This window comes from Corvus cornix, chromosome 5 (genome assembly GCF_000738735.6).
Source record: "Corvus cornix cornix isolate S_Up_H32 chromosome 5, ASM73873v5, whole genome shotgun sequence".
Classification (NCBI taxonomy): Eukaryota; Metazoa; Chordata; class Aves; order Passeriformes; family Corvidae; genus Corvus; species Corvus cornix.
Window position 1 is genome coordinate 49222871 of NC_046335.1, and position 24608 is coordinate 49247478.

A 24608-nucleotide genomic window follows, 5' to 3' on the forward strand; every position below is an offset into this window, starting at 1 on the left:
GAGTACTAATCCCTGGAGACTTAAAAATGGCTTTTTTGACAGGGAACAGAGGGACAGTAGCACTTGTAATGGTGTAGATTCCTTGTGCAGCAGTAGAAGTTTTCAAATCCTGAAAATGAAACAATTTGACAGTAATTATATTGTAACCTTTTTGCTGCTGACCTATCAGCATCAAGGGACAGCTAAGCGAGTTATATACAGTTCTCTCAATTTAGACCTCAATAGAGCCTGTTAGGGATTTAATTCAATCAGAAAACACAGCCTAAGCATTAGAGAAGACTTCACTTCAGAATTCAGTAGGGTTTATTCTACAAATCTTAGATCAATGCCAATGATACAAGTTTTATGAATTCTCATTAAAAATACAAGTCAGTATAAAGATTCCAATAGTAATATAATGCACGATGATTCAGTTTCAAAACTTAAGGAATGAATCTGTGTTTTGGACCATGCTACAGAAAAGGGGAACACAATGTAGAAAGAATATTTAGTTTACCTCCCTTTACTTGAGGAGGGGCCTGCGCCTTATTGCCACAATACCTGAAAAAGCAGTATGAAGTGCATAGCAGCCTTGCCTGTACAGTCTCTAGGCAAAACTGCTGAATTTATTATCATAGTCCTCTTCCCCCCTAGTTCTGGTCATTAATGTACATTTTGATAGCCTGATATCATTATAATAACTTAAAGCTATTGCAACACCATCCCCAAAATCGTTATAAACATCAGTCCTTGGAGCTGTAAAATGTTCTTGTGATGCACTGACACTTTTTCACCATGTTAACCATTTTGCCCAGTCTTTCCAGGAACATGAAATACTGATTCCAATTAAAGGTGAATTAGTTCCATATTCAAAACTCTCCTACTATTTTTTAAAATTAAGTCTCAGTGCAGTCTAATACTTAAATGCGTTGTTCATAGCTTCAGGCACAGTTAGAATGTAAATCAGATCTCTTTTCTTGACCCTAGCCCTCTGATATGATGTAAGGTGTGTTAGCATTCAAGAAACAGTTGCAATTTGGCCCCAGAATTGCTAGATCAAATGCTTTAGGTCGGGGGAGAACAAAATTACCCTTTTGTTCTGGGAGCTGCCTGCACTTACAAGAGGATTTGGCTTCATAAAGCCACACCCTAAGCCTAAATTTTAGAGAAAGTTTAGTCCTCACAAGAGGTAACTACTGACAAGATGTGCACCTCATCCCCCAAGTGCTGTAGTACATCTGTTTATTCCCAGTGACATGTTCACTCTGTCAAGAACACGGGCATCTCTGGTTGAGCCCAGTCATTTCTTGTAGCAGAACCTCACGGACAGCGCAGAGCAGGGATCATGCATGGATCTGCAGCAGCAGACAGGGAATGAGGCTGAACAATATGCACACATTTCTGAACAGGACTTTGGTGCAGACAGTGATGCTTAACTGAAACTCAGCTTTTACCAAAATATTATAGCATAATACAAAAATCTGAAAGAAAAGGGTCAAAAGAAGCCGCTGACTTCCACGCACCAGTAAAGAAAAAACCCCTCTTGCATAAACGGAGCAGCAGCGCAGAACAAGCACCCACTTGGCTACACCAATACAAGTTTTCTGCTGTAGGAAGTTTCAAGAATTATCAACCCAACATCATACTATTATGTTTTAGCATCATACCAAAATGTAGTATTAAGCCATCATGCAGGTTTGGGGAATTTCTTCTGCTGTACTGAACACTGCTGTGCTTGCTTTGAATGCATATTGTCAGTCTGATTTGTCTTTGTAGTAGATGCATCTTTAACAGTCACATTTAATCTGAAGTAAAAAAGTTCAGTAGCCCATACTGGGCTTTTGTCCAGTCAAAGTGACAAAAAAAATACAAGGTTGTCATTAAACTGCATATATTCTTAAAAAAGGGGGTTACTTTGCATTTAAGTCACATTTAATACAAGACAAGTTGTTCTGAAACCGTGAACTGATTCTGTTTAGAACAAAGTATGGCACAGATTCCCAATAGCTATGGACACTGTGTAAATAACACATTTTTCTCTTTGCAATGATTATCAATTCGCCAAAAAGAGTGTAATAGTCAAAAGGGAAGAGTGAAGGAAAACAGATTTAGGAGAAGAAATAAAAAATGCCTAAGAATTGAAAATAAATGACTTCTTTTGTATAAACCTTTATTTAACTTCATTTTTAAAAACACATTCTCTCCTCAGAACAAATGCCACCATAAAAAAAAAAAAAAAAAGATTGCAGTAGCACACACTTGCACTCAAAAGGAAACATGCAAAACTGATGGCTGAAAAAATTTTGCATAAAAATTGAAGACTTCAGGCAAAAGTTTGCCCTTGTGTACCTTTAGGAACTGTAGACCATGAACAGCTTTCAGTGCAATGTCTCTTGTTTCCAATTGGTGGGGAAACATATGGCAGGAGCTTGTCTTCTGACAGCTACACTCTCCCAGATGTTTGAAGCAAAAACAGTCTCAGCTATGTTTTAAAACATCACTGTTAGACTGTTGCAGAAAGTACAAACAGAATTCAAGAAAATGTCAGAATCCAGTGAAGAAAAACTTTTGAGATCTACCCTGTGCCATACACTTCTTTAAAAAAATTAGACAGAAAAACAAATTTTATTAATACACCCTCTTTAAATGTTTTATTTCTGAAAGCAGCTCTTTATGCAAATCAAAAGCAGTTCCTGAGTAACTGCAGTAAACAGTGTCTTTTAAATATTTTTGCGCCTCAGCTCTTCCATTTTGGTTCTTCCTTGTTTTTCTCCCCAGTTTTCAAGTTTAATCTCAGTTCTTTTTCAAAAATGTGCAAGTTCAGTTAGCATCGTTTCCAGAAGTCCACAGCTTGCAGGTCTTCCTGCAACAACTCTAAGATCTGCACATACCTAGGCTGTAGTCCTACCCTATTGCAGGCTTTGCTCTCAGACCTGTACAGGATGCGCCCTCACGTCTTCTTCAGCATGCGCCGGGACTGCCACGTGTGGAACTTATTGTAGGCCGTCTGCAGCATCTCTTCTATATGACTTATCAACTGAAAGAGAGGGAAAGACATTGTCCCAGCTGCTGGAAAACAGATCCCCTTCCCTCCCTTTCAGGTGGATTCTTCCTTTTATTCACTATGATTAATCTTGCTAAAATCACAGAAAGGACCTTGAGGGTCTGTTGCAAAATATCCACAGAGGGAGCAGTGCAGAGAGCTGCTGAGCTGAAAGCTCATGGGGAAGTGATACCCCATTGTGCTGTCTGTTTTGGTATTTAGTCTGTGACCACCACTTCACATCTGACATGGGCAGAGAGTTTTGAAGTTGCTCAAGTTCTACTTCATGGTGGAAGTGAAAAATGAAATGTGACTTCCCCTTTCTGTTCTATCACTCAGGTAATCTCAATTTATAGTTCTTGTCAGTTGCTGGCATCACTCAGCAAGCTGGACAGGGAGAGATGACTGCTTAACTGTGTACCCAATGTCCCTCTGCCCATTTCCTAGTCAAAAAAACCCATTAAGATGCCCTAGGATAAGAAGTAACAAAGAAACTACCATCCTCTCATAGTTAAGACTGCAATTATTAATATGCACCCACATAATTAAACAGTACTTTCCCTTACATTTGTGCTTAAATATTGTCTTCGAATCTTTTCTTGGAATGGGCAGAGCTTTGTAACCTGAAATCTTTCCAAGTTGCTCCTCATTTTCACAACCTGAGAGAGACAGAAACCAGTATTACAACACTGAAGAATTATAGTAAGACAGAAGTTTCATTTCCTTCAACAAATTTTTCTCCAACAGAATACCTTATAACTAATTCTGGGGGCTACTTCAAGTATGTCAAGTAGCTTGAGGAAGGAAAGTTACTCAAATATCAGTCTCTAACGCTTCTCCGGCGTGTATTTATTTTTGAGATAAGTGCAGTATGACTGAAAGTGAAATGTGCCATTCTGATTATTACTTCATTAATAAACACTATAAATAGATAAAAGATATTCATAAAATGGTTTTTTGCTTCAAGCAAAGACTGTGGATTTTCAGGCCATATTTTGCAGCAGACATATGAGCGTATCTAAATGCAAATCTTTGTTATCCATGTGAGGTCAAAAGCAACAGAAAAATAGTTACAGTCATAGACCTGGCTGTCCTTGAAGGCAACTCAGTTCTGAAAAGCAGTGTGTGTTCTGAAGGTAGGACAGTGATTTTTGCAGTGGATAGAAGAATAAGGAAAACTCCACTTGTACTGTCACTGAAGAGGTTATTTTTCCTGGAGCTGGGGAAGGGAGGCTTTAGTTTTTGTGTTTTAAAGTGGAATAAGAACCCTGCAGCTGCAACAGAGCTGACCATTCTGTTTGAAACTGGCTTACAGCTACTGCTCCTAAAGGGAGCTAACAGGGAGGCAAGGAAAAGGATGATTTTAATTTATAGCACCAGCAGAACTGCTGAAAAAAAAAAGGTTTTATGTTATTTTGTGACCTTCAATTCTAGAGATGACTAAGTGCTGTACTGCTTTAAGGCATGTGCATTAGTTCTTGTCCTTCAGTAATGACAGCCGTTCCAAACCATGGTCTAGCCACATCAGAACCAGGCCCATAAGAGGAAGCCCTGCCTTACCTTTTCTTCTAGGAATGGCGTGTTAACAGGGAAGCAGGACCAGAAGTGTCGTAGCAGTTCCCCTACTGCCACGTACAAGTGTTTTAGTTCAGACTGAATGTCATTTGGCACCATCTCTGCAACAGGAAAAAGGGTTTTTTCACATCATTCAAACTATCATATGAAAAATGAGAACTAAGGTAATGAAAGAGGTCAGCAGTGTACACTTCCACTACAGTCACAGAAAGGCTGGCTGGGAGGGACCACTGAGGCACCTCATACCTCAGCAGCAATTAGATCAAGACTATCAGCAGCTATTAGATCAGGTCAGCTGCTATTTATGGCTCTACACTTGGAAGCTTGTGTATTATTTAGGGAGATCCATGCCAGGCAAAGAATGGATACCAAACCTAATCCAGGATTAGAAGCAGTGTATTTGTATTATTCTAACAGCGTGGCAGTGCTGCTGCTGGCACCAGCACTGTGCTGTCCTCACAACACAGTGCTAAGAATTCTGGATACTGCAAGTTTTTCCCTCTGTCTTATGTTGGCAATGAGAATATGGTTATAGCATGTGGAAGATGAAAAATCCAGACAGGAAAAAAGAACTGTGTCCCAGGTACTCTTAAAGAAGAAAGAGTGACAGGGTTCAAGAACAACGAAAGAGCCATAACTGTAAAAACCCAAACAAAAAGTACAAGTAGTCACTGAGGATGAGCACAGTGAACTGAACAGTGAATATCAAATTTCAGGATGAGGCTGTTAAAAAAAAAAGTGGTGGTCAGGCTCAAAGAGGTGAAGTGTAGCACCCAATATGTCAACCAGGATGGGTAAGAAAGCCTCACCACTGCTTGCTGACTCCTTTACTTTCAGTACCATAAAGAACTCATACTTGCTTTTTCAGCTGTCTGAATTAATTTCTGCTGCTTTTCAGACCAAGTTACACAAGATAAACTGGCAAACTGTTATAAATCCTGAGAACAGGAATTCATCTGCTGTGAGACTAAAGAGACAGGAACTCAAAGTGGCAGCAATGTGACAACAGGGAAAGGAGTGGTTGAATGGAGGTGTGAGAAGGAGAGGCTGGCTGATTTGCCCTTGCAGTCTACAAGGAAGCTGCCTTTTTTTCACAGCAATCTGTGGATCTTAAATGCAGGCTGCAAAAAACTTAAGTTTCAGACAATTATCTAGGCCTTGCTTCCTCAGAGTTTTCCCAGAGTATGTATTTTCTACAATCCAGGAAAAAAATCAGAAATGCTGAACAAGTAAAACCCAGTAAGATAATTTAGAATCTATCAGGTGTTTCCTTCATTACTTGCTGTGTAAAATGTTCTCTCATTCACTTGCCTCAGCACCGGTGTAGCCATTACCACCCCCATGGTGTGGCTGGGTTGTTGCTTTTCTTTTGTTGCTGTAACCCAGTACTATTCCAGCTACATGTTTCCATAATTTCCTTTATCACTGTAACACATTCTAAGGGAGAGATGAAACAGCAAGCCAGCCAGTGCTGTGCAATGCAACAGGACACGATTAAAGCATTAGACATCCCAAATCCTTACGGTTTATGGCTTGCTGTGTTCCACCCTGCATAAGTGCTCCTCCAGGTGACAGGACTGCAATAGTGCTGGCAGCATCACCACTTGAAAGAACCTGGAGAGAAAGGGAACAAGTATCTCAGGTCACTTTTTCCAATAAATTCTTTTTAAAATAAGATTAGTTGAACAGATACAATGAAGTTCAGGTTCAGCTCTTCTTCAGAATTAGGTACAGTGCCTTTAAGTGCTATAGCTTGTTTGCAGTGAAAACTCTCCAATTAATTATGGAAAAACAACCCTTTTCTTCACCTACACCGTTAACTGTCTGTGCACTTAACTCTGAAATAAGAGAATTACTATGCTGAAGTGTAGCAGAGTTGTGGCTGCTTTACTTAGGGCCAAACTAGGTTTACAAACAGAGTTCAGAGAGTGGCTGGGGAGATTGGCCTCAGGGCTCTGCTGCCCTCCGGTGCCAGCACAGAGCTTCCGTGCAGCCCACAGCAGACTCACAGTCCCGGTGCATTTAGGAGCAAAAGACCAGTTCAGTTAAAAACCTGCTCACTGTAACCTAAACTTCTGAGGCTGGGATCGATACACTGGCCTGTGCATAACTGTCCTGCTTTACTACCTCATAGCTTTACCATTTCCTCAAAAGAAAGCAGGAACAGAAGAATATAACTGAGCATCAGCAATGACTCAGTTTCCTATTGTGTAGATTTTAAACCTAACAGCTCAAAAGGTATCCCCTACACCTGCAAAATAAATCAGGCAACAGAAACTAGAGATAATTTAAGTTTACCATGTAAAATTAAAACTCCAATAGACATGAGACACAAAACTGTATAGAAAGCAAGATGCTAAGGTAAGATTAAGAGGGGCATTTAAAAAATTTTCTTCCATACCTGAGTTAGTTTGGGTACATATGCTTCCATTTCTTGTCTAATACTATGAAATGAATTAATTATATCCTGACTGGTTGCATATTGCTGTGATTGAATTGGAGTAGGACCATGGTAATACCTGTGAAGTGAGAAAAGGGAAAAGTGTTATTAGTAAGAGTGTTGTTAAAGCAAGAGAGCAAACTCCTGGACAGTTCTTCAAATGTTTCTAATTTTAGATACTTTGCAACTGTTGACACTAATTTATTTATTGACAGAGTACAATATACTGCCACATGGGAAGAGGCTGGCTTAGGGATAGTATGGCAGTAAAAGAAGAGCTTCTGTTGCTGAATCTATGATCATTATTTTGCCAATGTAAAGCTACCACTGCCACCAGATTCTGGAAGTATTATTAAAATGGAGCAATTCACATCATTTTCAACTGAAACTAAGCTAAATGAAGTTAGGTGCACACGTGGAACTGTTCTCTTTCTGGTAGCATCGCTCCTTTTCTGAAGTCACCTCTATGGTTCTCAAACTCAAAAGTCTAGAAAACAAGAGCACTACTACTAGAAACATCCTAGACCAGTGAGCAGTCCAAACTATCCCAACTGCACTTTTTTCCTGGGAGTGGATTTTTCTTGGAATTGTATATATTTTCATATATGACACATTTTTCCACTGAAAGCTGCAATGAAGTGCTGAACTGTGAACAGAGGTCTGTTAGGCTTTCACAGAAATTACATGTCTAGGTCATTCAGGTCAGCTTACAGAGACTCAACTGTCTGAAAAAGCAGATGGAGTTTAACAGGGGCATTGGACTAGATGATCTCCAGATGTCTCTTCCTACCCCAACCATCCTGAGAAATAAAAATACAAATTTAAGAGGGAATCATTTGGAAATTGGTTTGTATAAAAGCTCATATAAGATTTTGAAACTTAGTTGTGATACACCTGAGTGTGGCACAGTAGGGACTAAATCAGCTGGTCCTGTGTGGGCTGTGATGAAACCCCTGAAAAACTGGCTCTGCTGAAAGAGCTGAGCATATTTTAACTTACCTATCAGACTTCTTTAAGTTTAGTGCAATAGTTTTAACGCTATTATTCTTTGATAAATCTTCATATTCAATGGCCTCCTGCAGTTTTACCTAAAATGAGCCAAATAATGATACACATTACTAATGAAGGCACAATTCCATACATCCAGTGCTTTCTTCTGGTTCACCAAGTTTGAGCTGGAGGGTTACTAAAACCTTAAAGAAAACCCAGGTATGGAATGACTCATGCCCACCCTCCAGAGGGAGTGATGCCCAATGTTGTTCAGGATGTGCCATTTGCAAGTCTTGGCACCATCGCTTTTTCTCCAGATTCTGTCTGAAACTTGGCAGTCCCTGCCACTTCCAAAAAGTGTTCTGCTGTACATAGATAATAATTTGTGCTCTCTATTTATGTGCACCTAACACCAGATTAGCAGAAATAGTAATGATTTAACAGCTGGTGTACAGGAGTCTAAGACTAAAACCAAAGTAATGACCCCAAGCTACCTGGTGACAGCAGAGCTGTGGAGTATTAGCAGTGAGAGGTAGCAGCACAGTGGTATCAGACTTCATACAATGACAAAACTATTTCTGAAGTCTCCTATTCTCCTGTTACTCTTTCACTCCCCTTTTCATCACATTTCTTCTAGTCTTACTATATCATTTTCTCCTCAGTAGAACTTGCAGCTTTTGGGGAAAGTCAAAGACTACCCCAACATTTAACAACACATGTATTCTAAAAGGTTTTCTCACAATACAGCAAAGTTTTGAGTCCCTCTGACATTTTCTGATTAGGCTGTCAACTCCAGGAAAAGTATTCAATTCAGTTTTATAGCAATTACAGTACTCTCTTCCACTTTATGAGCTGATCTGATTAGTCTAGACCAGGCTGTTGCCCTGTATTTCATTGCACCAGGTATCACTAGACTTTTAGTTCAACCTCACTTCAGCTTCTAAGATGAACACTGTCATGTGCCAGTTTCATCATCCCCTCTACAAACAACACACTTGACAGGTTAATATTAGTGCTTCAACAACAGTATCTTTTTCTGATGGATGTTCTCTAGAAGTTTTTGGGAATTTGAAAGAAAAACAAAAGGAAGGGGGCCAAAACCAGAACCACAGCAAATGCGAAGAACCAGATTTCTGGGTCCAATCTGAAGCATCTTAGAATTTTTTACTTGCACTGGGCACTACTGAAGAGATAAACAGCACAACACTTCAATATGTAGTCTATTTGTTTTTACTAACAGAGGTACAAGGCTTCTTACAGACAGTCAGGTTGTTATTCTATATACTTCTAAACCAGGCTAAAAGTTTCATTTCAGATGTGTCATAAAACAAGTAAGGAATTTTCAGCAATTTTTTGAGACAGAGCTTCCAGTTCCATTCAATCAGAATCACATCAGCTAACTTCATACCTTTTTCAGTGGTGGCTGAAAGAAATCTGAATCCCTGGAGTTTCCATCCGTACTGCTGGTCTCACTGTAATGGTCATTTTGTGCTTCTCTTAAAATAGAGAAACAGCATTAAGAAGAATTCACCTCACAGGAAACTTAAAATACAAGCTAGACACAAAGTAAATACATCTGTTTCAAAGACTTTATATGCATGTTTTTTTTCCCCTTATGTCTTAATTTCTAGCAGCTGATGTAGACAGAAGGAACCACTGCTCACATTAACCCCGTTTGTCATGGGGGAAATTCAACAGCAGAAGAAAGTGCTTGTCCCTCTCTTCAGAAATAGCAGCATGCCAACAGTGCATGTGGGACACAGCAAAATCGTGGCTAAATTAGAAACACTTTGTATACACAGTTATGCAACCACGTATTAGCAGAGCTGTGGGAGCCCTGAAATACAACTGTTCCAGGAGAGCTATCCTGTTGTCCCTTTCTGAACTGAGAAACAGAAACACACATTGCCCAGAAGAGATTGCCTAAGGTGCAGTGTTCAATTTGTGCAAAACCAAAGAACAATGTGAGGGAGCCCAGCTAACCAGAAGGAAGTGTTAACTAAGACCTCTCACAGTTCAGGTCTGTAGGATTTGGGTAGAGTAGTAATCCTTGCTGGTTGTCCATAAAGCAGTTGTAGAGCAGATGACTTATAAATGTTTTTGGTCAGGGGCAGGGTACTGCACCTGAGGAGTCCTTCATCTGATCCACCTATGCCACACTGTAGGTTGCCCCAGCCAGACCTGCTCCTGGAAGGCAGGAAATAGCAACTGCCTGCACCAGACCTCACCTACGCACAGCACACAGAACACTACTTCTGCAGCCTTCACCAGGGCTAGAGATCTAAGGCAGAAACATTCTTTCCTTTTTAATCTGCTTTATATGATAACTCAGCTAAAAATAAGTCATCATTTCAAACAGCTCTGAAAAACTTCTATAAAGTAAAATGGAACCTAAAGGTATTTTCCTTTCTAGAGCAAAATAATTAATTCATTAAAAAATTAAAGAAAAGGTTGGATGAATAACTGAAAATGTGGTTTTGTTTTGGAAATTCCTTAAAATTTACTACAAAAATCTTTTACACAACACCAAAACTTACTGTTTCCTGAGGCCAGCTGCAAGGACCATGGCACTGTGATGATTAAAGCGTTTTATGATGGCAGCATTGCTACTTTCTCTAGCAGACTTTGAGGCATTTGATGTAGAGGCCACAGAAGCAACGCCATAGCCCTACAAAGAAAACAACATTAATTCCCTCCTGCCTCCAGAGCAGCAGGACAGTTCTGTTTTCCCTTCAGTCAGGAAGCCACCTCCCCTGCGTCATCATCCAGAGCATCATTTTCCTACCTTTGCCCTACCATCACCTTACATACTTTGAAAAAGCTCCAGTTACTATTTTATTCTGCTAACACTTTGCAATTTAGAGGTGTCAGAGAGAAGGTAGCAAGTCTAATACAGATAATTTTTTAAAACCATGATTTAAGTAGAAACAGAACTAGCTTAAAAAACCCCTAAGGATCACTTGTGCAAAACACAGGCATTGATGGCAAGGAAGAGATAGCAGTTGTTTTACTGACCTCTTTTTAAAATCTAGTGGGACACCAGTAGCCCACAGGCTAAATGACACCTGCTCAGGAGGATGTGATACCAATAGAAAATTCAAAAAACCTCAAGCCTTAATGTTGACAGAGTTCCCCACCTGCCAGGTGGCTGAAGGCAACTCACTTTACCCCATGGGCAGTTTTGCTGTTAACCAGCCTCAAAAGCAAACCAGGGCAGTTTGCAGAGCAGTTCAAACACACCTACCCTAAACTCATGGTCCAGTTTCAGACTGCTAGCTTTGAACAACTCCTACAAAAAGAAAATTAAAAAAGAAACCCCCAAAAAACCCCACCAAAAAACGTAGAAATGCAGCTTCATTATTAATTACAATTCAACAGTTTCAGTTAAATCAACTGCAGAAAAACACATCTCTAAATTACTTCACAATATGGTATACCATTGCATCAATTGTTTTAACTTGTACTTGGAGGCAGGTACTAGTTCAAGTTAGTCATAATTTTAGCAAAGACAGGTATTTAAAGATAAAAAAAGAAAACTGTATGAAGTGTCCTTCAGTTAGGCCAAATCAAGTAGCAATGTTCAAAGTAAGAACAAATCAAAGACTTTTTCCTGTTTTGTGCAGTTTAGACAAAAAAGCCAAATGAAAGAGTAATTCTTTAAAAAAGGGAAGTCCTGCATTTATACCCTGCACACCAACGTAGATGTGAGGCACAAAGGTCCATGGGCACAGTCTCCATTTCCCTACACACACACAACAGTAGAAATGTTGAGTACCCAACCACTCCAACTGCCTAGTGAGGGATTTGTTTTAAAATTAGCATTTGTAGTGATTTTAAAAGAAGGATTCACTAATCCTTAAATGAAACTAAGGAAGGTGTATGGTTTTCTTTTGGATTTTTTGTTTGTTTCCTGTTTTTTCCCCCCAAGTACTTACTTCATCTAATGTTTTATCTTCCAAAGCTGTTAAATCTATCAGGGGGTTTTTCACTCCTTGAGACACCATTGCTTTTAACCCTGTGTGAAACAAAGGAAAAAAACCATGAAAAACTGTATCTAAACAAATAGAATAATTGTGGGATCATCAGGTTATATTTAATCTTTAAAAGACAAAGGTTCTGCACAGGCCCAAATCACACTGAGACTAAAACTTTAAATCTTTTTTGAAGTTCCATTTAAAATAAGCAATAAATGTGTGAAGTTACTCTAAAACATTTTCCTACTAATTAACCCAGTTTTCACCAACTTCTAGACATCACTCAACACTGATTAAAAAAATAAATTGAGATGCACTTTTATTAGTGGGAGCTGGGAAGCCTCAATTGTGCTTCTTCTAATTTTGGCACTGTTTTGCTGCCCTGCCTGGGTAGTATGAGTTTATATCTGGTGATAGCTTTGACTTGTGAAGGGTTTTGCATTCCTAATAGAATGCTTTCATTAGCCAGAATACATATTATGGAATGGTGGTAAGTGATCCCAACTCCCCACAATTCTGTATCATCGCAAACCTATCTCAAAACTTCATAAAAAACTTAAGTCAGGTAATACTTCAGCATTTCAGATTAAAAAGACTGACAGAGAACAGGGATGGCAACTCCTCTGGACAATTTGGACCAATAGGGATCCCATTTACTAAAACCCCATCTATAACAAAAGCTGTACCTGTTGTAAATGGTGCACATATCACAAAACAAAACCTATTATGTACACGAAATTATTCCATAGTAACTGACAACATATTATGGAATTAGTAGTAAAAGCTTATTTCTAGTGCTGCCACTTTCCAAAGGCTAATTTGTTCCAAGAAATGCTCTCACTATGAAATGTGCTCAGAATGGCAAAGCTGTAGCTAACTTTCTATGACCATCTGTAGCTTTCAGAGACAACCAGCTTACCTTTCTCATCCAGTTTGGCACATTCTGCAAAGAGGTCTTTTGAGCCTGTGTTGAGCCTATCCCGATGAAAATAATGAGACTGAAAAAATCGTGTCCAGAATTCCCTCTCGGTCATGTTATGTGGAACATTCTCTGCATATTTCATTTTTACTGTGAACGAAACCCAGAACGATTACAAACTGTTCCACAAATCTTAACAGGGTATTTTATGTCAACATTTTCTTGCTGGCTTCCTTGCTTTCTGCCTGCCTCCATTCATTCCCATTAAATGGAAGGGACTGCAGTATTAAGCATGAGCAAACAAGTACTCATTTAGGCCTGTAAAGCTTTGAAAAGTGCATGTAACACTGGCCTCAACACTCTTAAATTACCCCCATACTAGGGGCCAGAATGAATCAATGTTCATTATAGTGCAGGGGAAATGATGGGAATCAGGTTCTTTTCCTCCCAAAGGTGATTTCATGAAAAGTAACAATTGCAACACTGAGTAGGAGAGTATCACGGGAATCAAACATTTACTCACAATTTAAAAAACAAAAAGTCAACACAAGTTAAAATGTTTTCATTTAATAAAATAAAGTTTTCATTTCAAAAGCATATTTTATGCTTATATGAAACGTAAGAATATGCTTCTTTCCATCCCTCTAATGAGGCAGGGAAATTTATCCAGAGGACTGGAAGATATGATCCCTTATACTTACAGGCTCAGACTAACATTTTAGTCTTTCCACAGTAAGACAGTAAAAAGACCAGTCTTAATTGGGTGTGTCTGATGTGTAAAACACCGCTCTTACCTGCAGGGTATGTCCGAAATATGGATTCAATAATATCCGAAGTCAAGTTGTACCTCAGCCCGTTGCAGCCGTCTGTCTGAGGCCGTACATCAGCCTAAGGAAAAGCACACAGGGGAAAGAAGAGTCATGTCTGGATGCTTTCTCTGACTGCAGAAGGAAAAGAACTGGCATCTTGCAAGCAAGGTCTGCTGCAGGTAAAATAATCTTCTTCCTCCAGTAATCCACAGCATATTTGATCATACGTAGGTATTTTGCAACGAGAAATGAAAGAGCAAACATGAATTATTTTATTATACTTGCCACCTAAGGGACAATTCAACAAGCAGACTGCAGGCTTTAGAAAGCAAAGAGCACTCCATTGGTCAAAACAAGATAAGCTTAATTTATTTATGCTTAATTCATTTATGCTTATCCTTGTGTCAAAGTAAAAATAGGTAAGTGTACTGTATATGCCTCATGTTTTATTGTTCACTCAACAATTCAGCTAGTGAATAATCAGTGGCTGTAATGAAGTGACAAAAAAAGGATTTATGGCTCTTATACCTTATTCCCTTATACACTAAAAACACCTTAGTATAACTGATAAGTAACATTAAATTTAAAGCTTCAGTGTTAGCTTAGAAGAACTTTGAACTTAAATCTCAGTGATCTCTTTAGGAAGCTCTGGAGGAGGGAAGTGCTCCATCCAGCTCTCAGAAACAGGAAAAGTACATGATGGCACAGGCTGCTGCCTTTTCCTCCTTTTCCTGTGTACCTCAAGCCTAGCTTTTGTACCATCTTCTTCCCAGGGAAGCACTCATTCTCAGGAGAGCCAGTCAGGTTTAACTTGAATTAGGAAACACAAATATCTGAAGATTTCTTCTTCAGAAATGCAGAGGACAGAAGCATAACCAGTTATTTTAAGAACGCTTCAGTTTTGAAGGTTTGGTGCATTTACTTTTCATTGTGATTTCTTTTTTTAATATTAAGGTGTAAAAATAATGGGAGGAAATCAGCAATCAAATTTGTTTGGCAACTGATTCAGGTATTTCCAAGGAGGGGGAAAAAACCAAGTGGTTTTACAGCAGCTAAATTAAAACAATTCCTACCTCCTCTTTCTCTCCCACACCCACTAAGAGCACAGTCATTACAAAGGTGGAAGTGGGATTCCATCTAAAGAGTCCTATCTGTGAATTTTGTTGCAGAAGTAGAACCATGTCTCTGCGTGAAGAATCTGAAGTTGTACCTAGATTACTTTTAGACTGCACTGAAATTACTGAAGCATGGTTTCCACAAATGGGTAAAATAACTGAAAGTTAGAGAAAAAGAGAGAGAAAATGAGGTTTCAGACACACAAGTTGTTCTTCAAGTAGCTGAAAGCATGTATTGGTTTAAAAAATTGGGAAGGAAATAAAACCCTTAGGTGGAAGGGTTCATTTATGCATGTCAATGCTGCCACAGATATGCTCTTTAACTTATTAAGCTAATACAGTCTAATCTAGTGACCATATATTCACGTCACTCCTGTTTTATGGGAGGCAGAGCAGCAGTACAAACATCATCTGCCTGTTGGCAATTTAAAGTTCAAATTGGGCATCTTAAACTGACAAAACTTTGAGGTTGCAGATTAGCAGGAAATTGTTTTTTTTCTCCTTTACACTTGGAATAGCGGAGAGATGCTGAGGAACCAGAAAAGTACAAAATTCATGTATATGGGAATAAAGTGCATGAGCAGAACTCTCACTTTCCCCAATTTGTTTGCTCTAAAATCCTGTAAGTTAGAGGTTCAACGTACCAGGAATGCTGCAGAGATGCCCACATCCTGCTTACTAGGTGCTGCAGAATTATCCCCTGCATTCAGGCTTAAACGGTTGGCCCAGAATTCTTCAGCACTGATTACTTGGCTCACAACAAGGTCTTTATAGAGCTGAAACAAAACAGGATCTTCTTGCAGCATTCTGGTAAAAGAATGTATTGAATAGAATTGAAACACTGTAGAATAAATTACTAGTATTTCCACAACTAACACGAGTTCACAAAAGGAACAGAAACCATCTTTTCTTTCAAAATGCTGTGCCTTTCTTAACAAGACTATGTAAACAACCAATGCAATAGCACTGTTTGTCAGAAAAGACTTAAGAAATGGGTGTTAACACTGAATGTTAGAAAACAGTAATGTCTAAGAAAAAGTTAATGTGGGATTCATGTCTTGTCCTAAAATATTCTGTGGTGCTTTTGTGTCTTCACACACCAGGACTGGAATCTCCTCAACTGTAAAAGCACAGCAAATTTTCTTGCTGTTCCATAACAAAAGTATGATGAGAAAAGAAGGAGGTTTCAGCACTGTCCAATTCTTGGTTTAAGACCTTACAATTCAGTAGCTATGGATCTCTACTCTAGTGCAAGAGTATAGATCACAAAATATCTATGGGATAAGATTCCTTGAAACACATTACCCTGAGATGGTTGTTCATTTATGTTTCTGTGGTGACAGTAGGATCTTCATCACATAATCACAGCACAAGTGTGAGACACATTCCGTGTCACTGCTTCCACCAGGGAGCAATGTTTACAGAAGTTATCACTCTTACTACCCAAAATGCAAGGACTGCACACCTGAATCTTCACTAATGTTTAAGCAGCTGTTTTTACAGCTGTGTACCTTATTAGAAACCCACTGGGCTATTTTCAGGGACACATGCATATGTGTTCACAATCCGCCAATAACCTCACCAATCTTTAGCCTGTACCTCAGGGTCTTGATCAATTGCACACAACGAAAAAATCAGTCTTATGGATACATAAGTACATGGTCTAGGGAAGAACATGGATAAACTGCAATCTGGACAAAACAAAAGTCTTTAGCTGCTCTAAGGATGAAGTGGAAATGAAAGCTTTGTGGCAGGATATCCCTATTATGTTTTAACCACCAGAGTTTCTCCAGTTTTTCTTATTGTCATAAGTATGGATTAGTAGCGATTCTTACAAATTAGTGCAGCAGAAAGCAGTCTGTTATTCTGGTTATTGAAATAAAGCTAGGAATTTTGGTACGTACCCAACTCGCTCATATCAATAAATGGAGGAAGTGCTGCAGGGACTGTGGATGTTGTACCCTTCCAGAACAGGCTGAATCTTTTTTGCCTTATCTGCTGCAATTAAGCTAATGAAGCCCCATCACTAGACTTGGACTTCTAATCAAGAGAACACACTATGTCTGAGTACGTGCAGGGATTCTGGGTTTTCAGTAACTAGAAAAGCTCTTGATACTGCATTGTGTGATGCTGTAAAACTCCATCTAAGGAGGCAAAGATTCAGAGCTAAGACTGCCCATGTTCTCAGCACCAATACTGTCAGAAATAAGGCACATAGCATAAAGAAATAAGTATGGGAACAGTGCCAAAACAGGCTACACTGCTGCAGACCCTAGTGTTTGCTGCAGTACTGGAACCAGTTAATCCTGACTGTGTCACAGCTCCAGCACAAGGGCTCTTGCCCTTCTGCTGGGAAATCACCTTGTTAAGATCCAGTCTGTCCCACGAGGCAATGCTCTCATGTTTTGAAAAATCTAGCTTTAACTTAGCTATGTTGAAAGCCAGAACAGTCTTTGGAAATGGAAGCCATCAGACAGAGGATTCACAGCAGACACTAGAATGAAGTGAAATTCATTGGGGGAGATGCAGAGAAGGGAGCTCTGTGGCCACAGGGAGTGATTTAACACAAACATTTCAAAGGAACGGAAATGTATCTCAAGAGCCCATCTGGGAAAAGGACTTAGGTCCTCAACATCTTCTCAAAACATTTCTTAGAATAAACATCCTGTATGCCAAGTAACAAACTGCAGCATCTCAAGTGAGATGCATGAAAATACCTAACAATTTAGTAGTCTTGACTTGAGGGGGAAGAGGTTCTATGGGGAGGAAAAAAAACCCCACCAGGCTCCACAAAATTTTTGGAAAAGAAAAAAAATTTTTCAAGCAGCTTTTCTAACTGATACATATATATTTAAGAAGACTAAAGAGACAGACTGCCTGTTGGGTGCTCTCTTCTCATAGCTATGGATAAGGAAGACCGGGTGGCAGCCAGACTGGCTGCCTTTACACCTCAAGAACGTGTCACTAAGCACACAAGTGTTGTCTCAACATGTGACAGTTATGTAAGTCTCAAGGAACTGCCTTGAAATTGAAAGCGGGGAGATTTTTACTAGGGAAACAAATGCTGTACCATGCATGATGTTGAAATAACAACAACTGTTAACAGAAATATATGATAGTTAGCTAACAACTAGAAGAAACAAACAATGAACTTTTAGGCTCCTTTCCCTTTACCTGTTCTTCTCCTCAAGTTCTTTATTAGCTTTCCTTTTGAACTTGGGCAACAGTTGTTGAAGAAGATCCTTGACCGCATCTCGCTCCTTGACTGCTGTGCTTTCATTGGAGAAGTGGAAGTTGGTTGTGTCCCCTGCATGCAATACCAGCTGCAGCTGAATTTTAGCTTTACCTTCTGGACTGATTTTCTGGCCTAGATTGCAGAGAGACAGACAGTAAGCTTATACAAGAAACTGTCTTCCCTAGAGTATTTGCTTATAAGCAGTTATCCTCATCATCCAATTAAATACCATTATCCTGTGTGTGAATTGCAGCCATGAAAGTGGAACAGTCAGTCTTCCCCTTGAATTAGTTTGAACCCTGCACCTTGTCCACTCTAAAATACAAGACACAGAGAGTAGCAGCCTGTTGCTCAATATCCTTCAGCTCCTGCTCAGGAGTCCTGATTCATCTTTGCATTCCCCACAGCATCCATAGAAAACTGCTGCAAATGAGGTTGTCGTCACCTGGATGTTTTAACCTGGAACCAATCCAGGCTGCTACTGAAAGGTGACCTCATTCCCCCTTTCCACTTCTTCCTGCTGCATTTTTTGTATGATTGCTACTGTTTGTGCAGCAAGCTGAACCAAGGAACTGACCCACTGAAAAGCACCCCCTTTTGTCTTTCCAGCTGGCCCAGCTCCCACGGAAGGACAGCGGTAGGAAAGCAGAGGCAGGGTGGGTAACAGCACATCTGGATCCCAGTTTCCAGTGGTGAGCTAAGTGCAATTAGCCACTACTGCTCCCCAAGTCAACCACCAATGCCTCCAAGGTACTACTACACCCTCATGACTCATAAGAAAAACCTAATTCCTGCTTCCATCCTCATAACCAGAGGGAGCAGAGCCTGGGACAGCTATGCTTATGGACTGTTGCTATACCGACTTTAGTGAAGCACTGCAAATGGCACTAACCTAACTTTTAATATCAGCCCTTTCTCCAGTGCAAGTGGGAGACAGGAACCAGATATCAATACTAAATCATCATCTCTATTACAAATTTACAAATACATCTCAGCCTTTTTTTATTTCAGATGACAAAAAGCATTTTTCACCTAAGTTAAAAATACTTCAATGCCTACACAGGTACATATTTAAAATACAAGCTGCTTAAGTGTAAGTTAATAGCTAAATAAAACCTTCACAAAGTTGATTATTATAGGTGAACAGGGCTTTTAAACTTCTTATCACATTTATATTTAAGAAAAAAGCATCTTAGTTCTGATTCATCGTACACTTTTGATCATGCTGCAGTACTTGTATGTGACTTTAAACAGCAATAATCACTAAACCATTACCAAGTGACGCATACAACTTACTTTTTATTCCTTCTTTGGCATTACAGCACATGAAATATGAGCACTAATTGCAGCCAGAAAGGCAGCATGCTATAGACATTTACTGTTTAGTTTTGACTTGCAAGTACTCTGCTGTTGCAACAGCAAATGCTTATTCAGAATGTTACCAGCTAGGCCAAACTACAGAAGCTGACACTTCTGAAGCTATGGTCTGTTGGATGAAAATAAAACAGAGTTCATTTTATATGAAAATTGAAACAGCTTTAAATACTGAGTTAAACAGATGACACGCCAGATAGTTTCTGTGTTAGACTGAAAATCCTATATGCGTCCTCAATCCTCCTCCCACCCTTCCCTCTACAAGCATATGGCACAGGTTATTTTTCTGTTCAATTTATTGTAGAAGTTTATCAAAGTTAATAGTAAATGCAGTGTAAGTTAATATCTGAAGGCTACAGAAGTTCTGTGGTAGCATCCTTAAGCGGGTGATACTTCATCACAGTCCTGATCTCTGCTGCTACAGAGTAGCCTGGCCAGAGCACCACACCTTTGCAATCTTTCTCACTTAGCTATACCCAGCGTTACATGGCACGCGAGCTTTGTGCTATATTTACAGATCCAGGGCAATACTGCTGACTGCAGCAGGAGCAGTGTGCACTCACATTTGATGTCCGCATACATGTGGCTGACAGTGAAGCGGTCCTTGCCCTCGGGTGCCCAGGCAATGCGTTCAGCCATCAGGTACAGAGCTCCATCCTGCTTCTTCTGACGCACCTTCTTCACTATCAGCAACACTTCTTCAGATGACGTTGCCATTGTGGCTACAATGAGCTATTAAAAACATACAGCTGAGCTGATTAGCTGTAATTATTTTTGCTGTAACTCTTTCACTACTCCTATCTATATTAAAGTATTACAGCCCACTTTTACTTGTTCAAACCTGTATGATTTTGGGAGTATTTCAGATAAACACACCCCCCTCTTTCAGTACAATCAGCAAATTCATTTAAACAAAATACTCCCAGTTACCTAAATAATTAATTTAATTATATGGCTGATACTGTTTTTGCTCCAGTAAAGACCCACAAATCTTACATTTAAACTGATAACTAAATTTTCCTGTTTTACTGTTCCTTTACTGGTTTTTCAAGTTCAGAAGAATACTGAAGCTAAGCAATGACAAATTCCAAATCTCCTCTGGCTTTGGCAGCAATTCCCTTCTTCAGTGGGAATGGCAGATGCTAAGTCATTTCAGAAAAGGGTACAAGGTATGTGAAAAATCATGGATTTTCAGTTCGCTGTGCTAAAGATAAGGTAGCCCAGTAAGACTGGGCTGTTCTTATTGTGGTGGGTTTTGCCCAAGGCTTGAACAATGTTTTGTACATTTGACTGCAGCTGGCCAGTCCCTCTCCTCCGAAGTCTGAGGAACTAATATTACACGTACTACAGCACAATGATAATTCTGTCAGCAGTCTCAAAGCAACAAGCCTTTGGATACTTGCTGCATTGTTCTCCCCAGCAGTCACTATCATTCCTCTCTCCAGCTTCACCCTACAGCCTTAAATTTTTCAAGAGATAAAGGATATGGCAAGTATTACTACACTCTGTCAAACGTACTGTTGTACACTTATCAAAAATGTACATCTTTGGTAAGTTTGCTGAAAATGTTTAGTATGTCCAATTGCTGTATTTTGTGTATCATAAACTTTACTACTGATATGCAAAATAATATTTTTCAATGCTTATATGGATGTTTCATGTGCTTTAGAATACCTGTAGTATTTGCTGGGACCCATGCCAAACTTCAGACTACATCAGCTATCACACTACTAGTAGGTATCACAAAATGGTAGTTCTAAGCATTTAAATTCACCTTTTTTCTTAAATAAAAACAAGAAACAACAAAACACCAACCAGCAATAAGATAGGATATTTTATTCTGACAATTTGGACAGTAGCATAGCATTCTCTTCAGCAGAAGTCTTACAAGCTCCTGTGCAAATGTGTTAAGTAAAATACTAGATGGAAAGACTTAATGGCAAAAAGGCTCTGCACTTACGCTTTGCTCCTTCACCATTCCAGCCATCCGAAGCTTTGCCAAAGAGTTCAGTCATGCTGAGCTGAATGTGGTGTTTCACATCAGCACCACTGCAGCAGTCACTAGAACATGCTGTGCCACATTCAGAGCATCCTTGGTAATACTTCTTTCTCAAAGAAAACTGCATGGCATGGTTTCAGGACTGTTCCCTAGCATAATCCATTACAGTCTCCCAGCAGCATTATTCCTGTTCAGTGCTATTCACACAACCATTTTATGTAGTTTCCTGTTGCAGGTCTGCAGTCTCATCAGCACCTTATCCTTACTGGAAAAAGGCAGCTGGCCACAGACTCTCAGAGACTGGAAACCTCACCATGTGCAAGACTAGGGATTTTGATGTTTTTCTCCCTTTGTTACTTTATAGTCCTTTAAGGTCATTATTAGCCAATGCAGTGGAGCCAAAGCCACAGAATGCAAAGGCATTAAACTTGTACAGAACAGGAAGAAAAAGGAAAGCATTTCCACAGTCAGGCTCATTCTGATGCCAGTTGCTCTGCTTTTCTACCACGCCATTTCACCTACCTACACCCAGTCTTTCAACTACAGAAGCAAAGAATCAGCAGCTACTAACTTCTCCTTTAGAGCCGTTCTAGTACCCTGCAGTGTGCAATCTGTGAGAGCACAATTATCCCACAAGTGGCTCATTCCACCTTCTGGGAGGGTGAGCACACTGGCTCATGCTGTTCTTCTTTCTGTCACTGCTGTGCTTCCTTTTTCCTGCAGTAATTTATGGTGGCAGTGGGATGATACAACTCACAAGCACAGTAAGCATTACCCAAAATGGAGAAAACCCTGAGCTGTATTTTGAACAGTACATCAGAAAGAATAAAAAAACCCTCTTAATAGGGATTTAGGAAGGTTACCGTCTGTCACTAATGGAAACAAAATGGCTTCTTGTAACAATAAGTACAGGGAAAATTCTAAAATAGCAATCTTGCTTGAGGATTCCCTTCCCCTGTCTCCTACAGGGAAGGCTACATCCTTGCTAAGCAAAGCACACACAGTACACAGCTCAGGTTCCTTTTTTTTGTTTTTTTGGACATGTAAGGTTTACTATGCAGCAGAGTGAGAGCCATCAATGATCTACTTGTGCCTGCCCAAATCTCATAACCTCTACGTTTCACAACTGAAGTTTCCAGGAATCAGTACTGTGGATGATGACACTGCTGCTCCAGGGGGCAAGAACTGTCGCATGCACACAGAGAAATGCTGTAATTTTGCAGCTTCAAGTGATAATTTTAATCTGCTGCAGCATTAGAGTTCTTCAGCTGGTGGTTCAAGTATCTTCCAGAATAGGAAGATCAGACAGTTTATTTTAAATTCCCCATCGGCAGAGTTTGGTCAACAGTTCTAAAAGCACTTGGATCAACCAGAAGCCCTAACCATGAGGTACAACTTGTCATCAAGCCTGTCTTGGGGATGTTAATTTCAGCTGCAGTTTACAATGGGCAAGGTCTATCAGGAAGCTTCAGTGCTGGCATAGACCAAAAGAAATGTTCTGTGTGCTTATCCACTTATAAGCCCTCCCTTCCCAGCTCTGTGGGAGCAAACACAGCTTCTGGAAATACCATCAAATTCCAACAGCTATCCTTCCTCCATTGCCGTGAATCTTCCTGACCACTTTTAAGACGAGGTACCTCTCATCTCTGTTCCTTATAACACCTGTTCTGAACACTCTCCATTATCAGCATTTCATTCCAGTCTCTTCCCATATGGTTTTGTCGAGTTCTGAGCAGAAATAAAGGAAACATTTACACGTTTTAATAAACCTGACTTGGCCAGGGTGGGCACGGGCTGGCAGGCGAGCTCTGACAGATCAATGCAGGCCTTGCTGCTGCTAGGCTTCCGCTCCCTGCGGGCAACAGCAGAATCATGGCATATCTGTGCCAATGGCCCAGCCTGACCCGCAGCGGTACAGGGACGCTGCCAGGTCCGGGAGCGGGCAATGCAGCACCCCGACGGGTGGCAGAGCTCTGTCAGCGGGTCACAGCTCGGCTAGATGGAGAGATGGCAGCAGTGCCGCTTGTCCCGGGCACGGCGGGGGGGATCCACGGTCCTCAGGGGCCAGCCCGGCCTTCCCCCGACCCGCATCACCCACGCTCCGCGACGGATGTCAGCCTGCGACGAGACGGGCCCGAGGACACCCGCATTGTCCCGGTGGGGTCTACCTGGCCACCGGCCCCCCCGGCAGCAGGCGGGGAAGACACTGCCAGGGCACCTCTTTGTCTGCCGCCCGCAGCCGGGCCAAGCGCCGCGGCGAAGCCCGGTGCCCCCGGCCGCCGGCGCAGCGCTGCCATCCCCCGCGGCCCCGGGGAGCGCAGATCGGCGGTGCCACCGCCCCTTTCGTCCCTTCCCTCACCGCAGCTCCGGCCCGGCCACCGTCACACGCCCGCCGGGCAGGGAGGAAGCGCGGAAGGCCAAAGGCCGCCGCGGCACTATCGCGACGCGGTCCCGCCGCCCCCGGGGACGGATCGCCGGGCCAACGCGGCCGTGAGGCGGATCGGGGCCCGCGGCCTGCCCGGCGCCACCGTTCCCCCCGCGCCCCGCGCCGGCGGCTCTTACCGTGCGAGCGGCGCCAGGAGCTGCTCCGAGCGGGAGCGGCGCTACGGGGGTCGGGCCGCGGCCGCCGCCGGGGCCATGGGGCGGGCGGGGCGGGCACGTGACCGGAACGGGCCGCGGGGCGCCGGGGGCGGGGCCCCCGCCACGTGACACGGGAGCGGCGCCGACGCCGCGCTTCCTCGGCCGTCACGTGGCGCCGGCGCCCCTCCCGCCCCCCGCCCCGGTCACGTGGCGGCCGCTCCCCCGTCGCCATGACGGCGGCGGGCGGAGGGGGCAGTGACGCGGCGGTAAAACGGCGCCGCCACCGCCCCCCCGCCCTCTTCCCCGCCGCGCCCGTCCCGGCCCGTCCCCCACCGTCACCCGTCCGCGCGGGCCCCGCTCGTCCCCCGCCATCGGCCCCGGCGGCCCGTCCTGCTCCGCTCCCGGGTCGGCGGCGCCGCCTCGCTGCGGGGGAGGGGCCTCCCCTCGGCCCCGGCCCGCGCGCCGGGAGGGAGGGGGCGACGCGCGCGTCACGGCGTCACGTGGCCCGGGGGGCAGGGGCGGGCGGGAGGGTGCGCGCGCGTGACGCGGCTTCCTCCCCCTCCTCCTCTTCCTCCT

The 24608-nt window shown here is 41.9% G+C and overlaps 1 protein-coding gene and 1 long non-coding RNA gene across 3 annotated transcripts; one reads left to right on the forward strand and one right to left on the reverse strand.

The window, feature by feature from the left end:
- Positions 1-280: 280 nt before the first annotated feature.
- On the reverse strand, positions 281-24101 carry GTF2H1 (general transcription factor IIH subunit 1). Of its 2 annotated transcripts, none has more exons than XM_039552408.1 (15): positions 24015-24101; positions 20017-20185; positions 18019-18211; positions 15489-15651; positions 13715-13808; positions 12921-13070; positions 11963-12042; positions 10565-10695; positions 9436-9523; positions 8037-8125; positions 6999-7116; positions 6121-6211; positions 4583-4698; positions 3589-3681; positions 281-3016 (listed from the first exon to the last, which is right to left on the reverse strand). In XM_039552408.1, exons 2-15 carry the CDS (start codon positions 20168-20170, stop codon positions 2930-2932), a joined length of 1647 nt encoding a protein of 548 aa, XP_039408342.1. In that variant the 5' UTR covers positions 20171-20185; positions 24015-24101; the 3' UTR covers positions 281-2929. The 2 variants fall into 2 exon arrangements, with proteins under 2 accessions (XP_039408342.1, XP_010391840.1); XM_010393538.3 differs by lacking the exon at positions 24015-24101 and adding an exon at positions 21414-21502.
- On the forward strand, positions 13804-21882 carry LOC120410045. The gene is made up of 2 exons (XR_005601974.1): positions 13804-13908; positions 18689-21882. It is a non-coding gene; the product is annotated as an uncharacterized LOC120410045 (long non-coding RNA).
- Positions 24102-24608: the final 507 nt, after the last annotated feature.